At 34.9% G+C, this 10048-nt stretch overlaps 1 protein-coding gene across 1 annotated transcript; it reads right to left on the bottom strand.

Moving 5' to 3' along the window:
• Nucleotides 1–6287: 6287 nt before the first annotated feature.
• Nucleotides 6288–10048, bottom strand: LOC123210260 (protein high chlorophyll fluorescent 107). The gene is made up of 8 exons (XM_044628514.1): nt 9473–10048; nt 9237–9380; nt 8522–8827; nt 8335–8394; nt 7878–8123; nt 7520–7630; nt 7237–7413; nt 6288–6924 (listed from the first exon to the last, which is right to left on the bottom strand). The coding sequence occupies exons 1-8, from the start codon at nt 9971–9973 to the stop codon at nt 6535–6537; spliced, it is 1935 nt and encodes a 644-aa protein (XP_044484449.1). The 5' UTR covers nt 9974–10048; the 3' UTR covers nt 6288–6534.

The following is a 10048-nucleotide window of genomic DNA, read 5'->3' as shown; positions in this document are numbered from 1 at the left end:
CCTACCAAATGAACAGTCTCATAAATAGTATTTCACAGTTTTTGGGAAGAAAAAAAAAAAAGAAAAAAATGAGAAGAAATAAAGGAAAGGAAAGAAATGAGAGAAAAAGGAAAAAAGAAAAAGAAAAACAGGAAAAGGAATTTGGGGCTCAAGATTCAAGGGTCGTCCCAAGAGTATATTCTGCTGAGTTATGAATAGTTTTAGATGAAAGCAAGATTAGTAAGATATAATGCACGCATACGTGCTATGAACTATAAAAGGGCACTTTACACTATACCGCCCACAGTATGGTACGTCCGTAGTAGGATATAGAGCCACAGTAAAGTTCGCTCATAGTAGAGCATACTTGTAATAGAACACAATTCAAATTCAAAAATGGTGTAATGAGAGAAAGGAGAGAGCTCGAGCTTAGAAAAGTGTCAAATCTCTATAGTCAACTTCCATAAAGTATCAAATAGACACCAGATATGACAAAGTATGACTTAAATAGTAAAAATGAACTAGATTATCCCTTCGATTCCTTATGGAGGTTATGATGTGAGGTTGAGTCCCAAGAGTGAGTTAGAACAGTAAAGGAGATAGTTTACTTAATTCTTTCCCCTTACTGAATGTTCTTATCTCTTACTTCATTTTCTTTCATGATTGCAAGTACTGGTGATCGAGATAGCTACGAGGTAGGGTCAGGTCAGCGAAGATAAACCCAAGCTAGGGCTAGTTACCTATGGTTTTTGTTACATACATATGATACTGTTGATTTTTGGCCCTCTTTAGATAATTGTATACTTGTATCTAGGGGCATGTATATGATTACTCCATGATCTTAGATGTTTCAGATGAGTTTTCATATGGGATATATACATCTTTTGTTTGCTTTTAGATTTTCAGTTTTCTTAAAATAATTTCTAAACACTTTTAGTGATACATTCATTTAAAAGTATTTAAAAAAAATAGACGCTCTGGATATTAATTCATAACATTTCTCTTTTGGTGGGTAGTACTTTTGGGACAGGATGTTACAATTTCCTTTATAATTTCAACAGTTCCTTACCTATATAAACCAAGTATAAACCTCAACCAATCAATACAAAATAAATATACAAATTTTTCATACTATACGAAAAAATGATAATATACATAAGTTTAAATATAATATGAAAAATCATGAAGAATGTGAATTGTCGCCGTGCTTCCATATCTTTGATGCAACAATGCAACGCATGTGGGAAGCATTTTTTGCATGAAAATCAAAATCACGTCTAGTGGCGAGATACTCTAAAATATATAATGAGAATATCTCACAATCACCAAAGGTGGGGCCTTGTTATGGTACATCCACACATCTCGTAATCGTCAATAACTCTTATTTTGGCTCAAGACCCCAAGACTCCCAAAATTTGTCGCACTGATAATAGATGAAAGATAAGAATAACGTGCCATTGCCTAGGTGAACCTCTTTATAGAGTTAAAAAATGTTCTAGATGAGTCATACATAGTCAAAGTCCATGCATTTAGGTGCAACTCACCGCATGCCTAATATTGACATTCATAATTGATCGGAATAGGGTTGGATTTGAGCCGAGCAAAGCTCAAGCTTAGCTCGATTTATATGTAGTAGAGCTCGAGTTTGAGCTGAAGCTTGTGCAAGCCAAACTCGAACTAGATTCTAATTTGACTTAGCTCATTTCGAGCTCGAGTTTTTAACTATTTTGTTATTAAAACGATATCGTTTTAATACATATTGATTAAAACAATATCGTTTTATATCAAAATTTTTAATTGAAAAATTTGACGAATAACTTGAGCTCGTATAAGGCTGGCTCGTTTCGGGCTCGTTCGAGTTTAGCTCGAGCTCGATTCAAGTCCAGCCCTAGATTGAAATGTAGTAATGAAAAAAATACCATCAATAACATTGTGACTAATATACTTTAAAAAATGATATATCAATATCAATTTAAATGTGACAAACCCGATCAACATGAGCCCATGAGATATAACCTCGATCTAAGTTTGGATCATTTATTCCTTCGATCGGATCTAATAATAAATGTGATCATTGATAATTATCGGATCCACAATTTTTTCGTTCTTTTATTTCATGCGGTAATCACCCATCAAAAGACGTTTCCACACAAGTCCATTTAACTTATAGAAACGCATGTCATAATACCACTAAATAGCTATCAATATGCTAAAAAGAACAATATTATAAATATAGTAAAAAAGCATTGCAAAATAAAAATATAACGTCAAAATAATCTCATGTATGAGTTAAAAAAAGTATATACTTGATTCAACAACCATTAGTTATCTTCACATAACAACTTCTACCATTGATTTTTAACACATGATCCATACAAATAAGTGATTGTCATTGCCTCTTCAGGAGTGTCTCTGTGCCATTGCAAATATTCAAATATGTTATTTTCTTCTCTCTTAAGATACGATGGCTCAAAAACCTCTCGTGCATGACATTGTTTAAAAGGATCAGTGTATGGGCTTCGAAGTGATTTACCTTTCTTCAGAATCCTTCCTTGTAATGTCCTACGAATACTCGAACACTACTGTATTAGAGTTTCATTTATGACATCAGTTGTTTGCTAGATACCTCTATCTTAATGACTGGAGAACTCAATCACTACTTCTGTTGACTCATCTTGAAATTAGAAAACAGAACAGTTGTCAACATAAAATTAATCGCTTATTTAAAAATATAATAACATATATGTTTCAAAGACCTACCTCTTCAGTGGGGTTTGCATGGTACGTACATTGAAACTCTATCAACTTGGCTTCAATCGATGTTTGACGTGTTTCAAGTAGCACTTGGCGCTCGTCGATGTTTCCAAGTCATTCGTCAACTTTTTGCGTAAACCTTTGTAGAAGCTCTTGAAGTCGTTCAAGTTTATCTTCATCTATTCATGCAGATACAATCATATCCATATGATTAAGTGTTTCTTCTATCGGTCGAGGTGATAATATAACAGGACACGCTCAGGTGATTGCATAGCTGATGGCACAAGACTACGTACAATTGTACTTCGTCGCTTACGAACAAGAGTACTCCAACTTAAATATGTAAATTGGATCTCTAGAGGGGATGTTATAGCAGCAGGAGCAGTATCATATTCTTCTCAATCATCAATGTAATCCATAACATCTTTGTAATAGGATGACTGTGAAGGGATACGTGAAAATGTGAAAGGGTGCGTGAAAATATGAAAGGGTGCGTGAAAGTAGAAAAGGGTGAGTGAAAGTTTGAAAGGGTGCATGAAAATGTGAAAGGGTGCGGGAAAATGGGTGCGTAGGTGTGTGAAAGTGTGAAGAGGTTTAGGGTTTAGGGGGTGCATGAAAATGGGAGAGGACGTGAAGGTATCAAGGGTGCGTCTGTAAGTGTGAAGGTATGCAGGAATGTGTGAATGGGTGCATGAAGGTCCATCAGTTTGGCCAAAATAATATTTCATTCTCCCCTAATGACGAACCAACACAATCAATCCTGCAAAATCAATCACATATTCTAAACTATAATGAACTTATCAATATCCGAACATCCAACGAAATAAAAACATAAATCTCAATTCAAATATCCCTAATTCTAATCTAACCAAATCAATGTTAACAATGTATACGAACCAAATCAATGTCAACAATGAATACATACCTAAGATGACTCGGACTACATTGTCATAGTTTTTCCGATGATGATTTCCTGAGAGTGAATTGAGGGTGAGCAATTTTGGTTTTGGGTGAAACTGTTGATCTTTCTCTTATGTTTTGCTTTGTATGTCGAAAGGTTATTACTAATTTTCTCACTCAATGTACCACTTCACGTTACGCACCCTTCAAAGTTGTCACACTCTTTCACGTATCCTTTTAAAATTGTCGCACCCTTTAACGCAACTCTTCAGCATTGTCTTACCCTTTCACGCACCCCTTCATGCACCTTTTCCAAATTGTCGCACCTTTCTACGCACCTGCACCTTTTCACGCACCTATACCCCTTCACGCACCCGCACCCGTTCACGCACCCATACCCCTTCACACACCCTTTCCAAATTGTTCCACCCTTCTACGTACCCGCACCCTTTCACGCATCCTTTCAGCGTTGCCGCACCTTCCACGCACCTGTACCCTTTCACAGAGCCTTTCAAAAGTGCCACACCCTTTCACGCACCCCTTCAACATTGTCACACTCTTTCACAAGTGTCGCACCCTTCCACATACCCTTTCAGCGTTGTCACACCCTTCTATGCACCCGCACTCGCACCCTTTCACACACCTCTTTAGCTTACCACACCCTTTCATGTACCATTTCGCATTTTTTCGCACCCATTCGAAAAAACGTACTATTTTGAGAAAACGCCCACCCTTTTGCCACACATCCCGTGTTAGTTATGTCCATCATTTTGTAAATGTATAAAAGTATATAAGTATCAATTATTATATCAAAAATTAATCTGTTTTTCATCTGTAAATTTTATTAATTATAGAAAAATTAAGCTTAATTCGTATACTCTGAAATATAAGATATTAATTTGTGAAAGTTGTTGTGAAAGCTATTGTAAATGCAAAAAAATAAAATGAAGGGTACTTTTGGAATGAAAATATCATTTGCTTAAAAAGGTAAAAGTTAAGAATTCTTGTGTTGTGAAAGCTATTGTAAATGCAAAAAAATAAAATGAAGGATACTTTTGGAATGAAAATATCATTTGCTTAAAAAGGTAAAAGTTAAGAATTCTTGTCGAAAAAGGTTTAGGCGGCAAATTCGCTGCCTATTTTAATTAATTTCCTTTTTATCTTTAGAGGCATGATTAATTCTAATTTGTAACACAACCACTAGGACCTGAACCTTTTTTAATTAGGGCAAATGATGTAGGACAAGAATGAATTTTAGAGATATAATATAATTGCACTAAATTTTTTTAATTTAGAGTTTAGCATTTTAATTTATCCATATTTTTAATTTAAATCTATTCATGTTGTTGATTTATTAATTAGTTATATTATATGTTTAAGAGCCTATAATCAAATATTAACTATGTATTATGTATGAAAGTATTAAGATTATAATTTAAATATTGATTATTTATCATGTTTTGTTAGGTCTAATAACTAATTAAATACTTTGATTTAAAATGCTATACTGATTTTAACATGTTTTCAAGAAAAAATTTTAAAATTAAAATGTCAAAACTTTAAAATTAAATCGTCATGCACCTGGATAAAAATGTTTTCTTTTCTCGAAATAAATAAAAAGTTAATGTTGATTCAATGGGAGAATGTTAAAATATTTATATGGGCATATATTAATTATATTTTAATTTAATAAAAGAAAATAGGCCATATGTATAGTCCCGAAATAATTTTTTATAGGTATAATTTGTTCATATATAATAAATTAATTTGGGTTAACTATAGTTTATTGGAATTATAATAGAATGACCAAATAAATTTATTATAAATTAAGGGTTAGATTCTCTTTCCATAACACATAGAAGCAATAACAAAAAAGTTATCGTATTTTTTTGAGCGTTATTGGAAATGAAAACAGCTTAAGACATTTTGTGTTTCAAATGACATAATCGGATTTGTTTGAATCTCATGATTTAAGTTTCATTATTGTATGTGGATGAATGGATTTGGGTAAAGAACCATAAAATAAATGCCTGAGTGATTTTATTAAACAATTATTTTTTTAACAGTAAAAATTCATTATGAAAATAAATTTACTGTAACAAGAGAAGCGATGAAATATTAAAATAATATTAACTTTATTGAAAGTAACCCAATTTTAGGTGAATCAGAATGAATCGCGAGCCTTAATGTTTTGTTTTTTGTTTTGTTGATTTTGCACACTAATTCTAGTTCATTATACAGTCCTTCTAACATTCCTAATCATTCAGTTCTATGAGGTGAACAACACGAGTTTGACTTAGGTTTTGAATAATCAAGAGAGATGTCCACGATTGTCTTTCAAAATTCTTCTTGATGGTACTGCTGATCATGGCTCACAACATTTCTTCTAATGAAGAAGGATTATAGTCCTGTTAGTTTCAAAGACACAGAAAAACAACAAAACAGTATGAAAAATATTTAAATCAATACATATTTTTTGCTAATTTTATTGTATTCACAGAAGACGAATGTGGTATATGACTTATATCAGATTTTGCTTTCTAGACAATGAATTGGAGATATGGGTCGAAACTTTTGGGTTTTTTCTGCATAGCGTTTGGGAACTTGAGGGTCAAAATCAGTACGTAAAGCTTGTAAGAGAAATTACAGGTAAGTTTAAGAATTAAGCATGTTCTTCCATTTGATTGGTTTAATACATGGTACGGACCAACTAGGTTTTTTCTCAATTTAATACACTTTCATCAGCATACAATAGTTTACATTTTTAATTTATGAATCTGTTGTTGCTTTGATGATGTACCTAAATTCAAACATAGTCGCAGGAGGGTCCAAAACTTCTTTCCCCCTGCACAAATTTTTAGGTAGAATTTTCTACGTGTTTATAGCATCAACATTTACTGACTAAATATTGGTTTGAGGCTGCGTTGCTGCGACTTTGTTTCTTGATCCGTATATTTTTCTTGAAGGTTTAACTCTTCTTGACACAGAAGATTTTGCCGTTTCAAGCAGAACGTCAAGCTTATCAGGGTCTAGAGACAACCTGTCCCGGACAAATTCATCCAAATCAAATCCTTTAAGGCCTTTCAAGTCATTGCTAAGATATGAACCTGGGGAAGTGCCAGCTGATTCCTCATCAGTGTCATCTTCGTTAACTCCTGGATTATATCTTGAAGGTTCTTTGTTGTATGAGTTGCGTTCCAAGTTCAATAGTTTCTTAATTCTGTCTAGTGCTGGGTCAATAATATCCAAAAATCCCATAACCCAGGATGCATCATCAACAACTTCAGTTCGCTGGCACATTCAAAAGGAAATATGATTTGTTGTTCATTAGTAGCTAAAATCTCGTAAGAGGGAAGTTCCTAGAAAACTATATTATGCATCTACAAGAAGTAAAATTCTCCATTACCACATCTCCAATCCTGTTTTCAAGTAAACATATATACATGGATGTTTTACTGATAGAAATAATGCATGGCTTCTGGGGATCAATATTTGGATGAAGTAGAATGATAAAATAACATGATCAGATGATTTCTTTAGCTGATAAATTGTGTAGGAATTAGTCTTTACCAGATAAATGCAGTAATTAGTACAACTACTAACCTGCTGGAAATAGAGATTACGGATTTCCTCAGCTCGCACAGAATTTCCTTGCTCCTCCTCCAGCTGTGCCCATGTCATCCATGTAATATAACTCTGAGAATTTATATTCAGTGAGGATCGAAATAACCTTCGAGCTGCTGATAGATTACCAACTCTCTGTTCAAGAACACCCCAAGCCTGTAAGGAATGGCAATTGTTATCACTCAGTCAGCACATGCAAAGTGTCAGATAGGTGAACTATCAGTCTAAATCTAGTTACTATATAGAACATACTGGTCATTACCTGCAGACACCGAGCAGCACTCTCACTAGTTGAATCAATTGATAGTGCTCTTTGGTATAATTCTCTTGCAGTGGATATATTTCCGTCTTTCCATTCCATCCACCCCCAAGCCTAAGCAACCAAATATTTCAATTAACATTTCTTTTCTCCAACAAATTTGCCTGGTTAAAATGACAGGCATTACCACTATTATCCAAGAAATTAAATGCGCATGGAGAAATTATGGTTTGAAACAATAAAAATGGGGAGAAATGATTTGATACAGCAATGTGTCAATGTGTATAATTTGGTTTGTAAAAAAAAAAAACAATAATATGTACTTGATTGACAGATCAATATTAAATAAGAAGTTTCTTACAATCCAAACTGGTTGGTGCCTTGGATCTATTTCAGATGCTTTCCTAAACAGGACACGAGCAAGATTCGCAGTTGAGTATCTATATTCTATTAGAGCAAGAGACTGAAGAAGAACAGGGTCCCTAGGATTCAGTGCATGACCTATCTTTAAAAGTTTCCTTCCCTTGTCAATATTTCCCTTGTTTGCTTCAAAAACTCCCCATACATGCCAGGCGAACCTATTCTTTGGACTTGCCTGGATGGCTTTCTACAAATCCAAATAAGAAATGAGCATACAGTCATGATGGCTGATACCATTAGAGAATACAGACCTAGAACACAAGTGAGAAAGCAAATAGCTGATAATGGTAAATGAGAGTCGCTTTCCCACAAGCTGATAAAGGTTTAATTTGGCTTACAATATGCTTCAAGAAAATTATATCAATATCAATACATGATTATATATTATAATAGGTTACCTCAAATAGTCTCCGAGCAGCCAGGTTGTTTTCCTGTTGCACCTCCAATTGTGCCCATGCCTGAATCAGGAAAAATCATACATAACAAATGGACACAAGAAGTCAGACTTCATCGTATCCTGACCATTGAAATGAAAAGCTCGATTTCACAAAAGATAGCCAGTGAATAGATCTTTCAAGAACTTACAAGCCAACTGGCACAGCTATTTGGATTACACTTGGTAGCTTGCTGGAATAGGTCCCGAGCTTGCTCATATCGACTAGCTCTAGCTTCCAGTAATGCAAGTGTTTGATATATGTACTCGTTTCCACCGCAAAACTTAATACCTTTAGCAAGCAGCTGCCTTGCTTTCTTGACATTATCCTGTTTTAGCTCCAGGACTGACCATCCATGCCAGGCAGCAATGTGTCTCTTGTCAGCAACTGTAGCTGCATCAAATAACTCTCTTGCTTTCCCTATATTCCCCAACTTATTTTCCAAAACAGCCCAGCACTGTCACAAAAAATAACTACAGGTCAACTCTCAATATGAGGAATGACAACATGGAATATGCAATTCATAGGTTCTGGCAGGAAGAATCAACAAGCATTCAATTATTCTTGTAATTAGGTCATTAAATCAGCGTATGAATCAAATTCACTCAATTCCACAAGGACTTAGTTAGAATCCCATTTTGTACTTTTTCTTTTTCTTGGGGCATAACTTTTGATGTGAAGAAAGGAATTAAACTCTCTCACTTATCTCTTGTCAAATATCCAAGGATCATTTAGAGACAACGTATACAAAAGTTCCTCCTAAAAGATATTTGAAATTGCATGTAAAATCAGCAAGTCGGACTTAAGCAATGAACAAAATTAGAATAGCAATGAACACTAGAACTGAGAAAAGAACAGAAATCGACCTGCCAAATGTAGGGATTTTCTCCTTGAGTAGCCTGGCTACCTTTTGCATACACAGCTCTAGCTTCCGCTGTTTTTGACTGCTTACTCAAAATCTTCCCTAAAGCCACATAAGGCCTGCCATCCTCCGGCCAATAAGATATACACTTTACACGAAAACACAAACAAAGCTATCATTTATTATCATCAGCTCAGCTTTATAAATATACAACAAACAATGAAACATGCACTTATATACCTTCTCAAGAATCTCCTGAGCTTCTTGATATTTAAATTTTTTGGTCAAAATCTTAGCTTTGTACAATGCCAAGTCCAAGTTCACTGTAAGCAGCTTTTCTTGAGAACCAGAGTCCACTCTCTCAGGCTCAAAAATTGGCATCTTTTTCGCTAACTCATTGAGACTAGCATCTATGATCGCTGATGATGACGACCCACCATCACCATCTTCACCACCACCCTCATCATCCGAGACCTCCTTAACCGGGCGGCGAACCGCAAGGACTTTCTTCAGAGAATCTTCCTTCTCTTCCACATTAGGAAGGTTGTTGTTGGATTTTGCATTTTGCGTTTGGTCGAGGAGTAAAGGAGAAAAGGCTTGCTGGGAGTGGCATGGAGGGAAAGAGAGATGAATTTTGCATGGGATTTTGAAGGAGAAGATAGATTTGTTAGGGTTTTGTGAGGGACAGAAGACAGGTTTAGAGGAAGAAGATGAAGTACTTGTTGAACTGAAGAGGCTCATTTCAGTTTAGCGTTTATATTAACCTTTTTCTTTCTTTTTAACTGATATAACTGCGTGCTCTGAATGGAAGGGAAA

The sequence above is a fragment of the Mangifera indica genome, chromosome 3 (assembly GCF_011075055.1).
Source record: "Mangifera indica cultivar Alphonso chromosome 3, CATAS_Mindica_2.1, whole genome shotgun sequence".
Taxonomy (NCBI): Eukaryota; Viridiplantae; Streptophyta; class Magnoliopsida; order Sapindales; family Anacardiaceae; genus Mangifera; species Mangifera indica.
The sequence above is the reverse complement of the archived record's forward strand: the minus strand, read 5'-3'. Positions and strand labels throughout refer to the sequence as shown.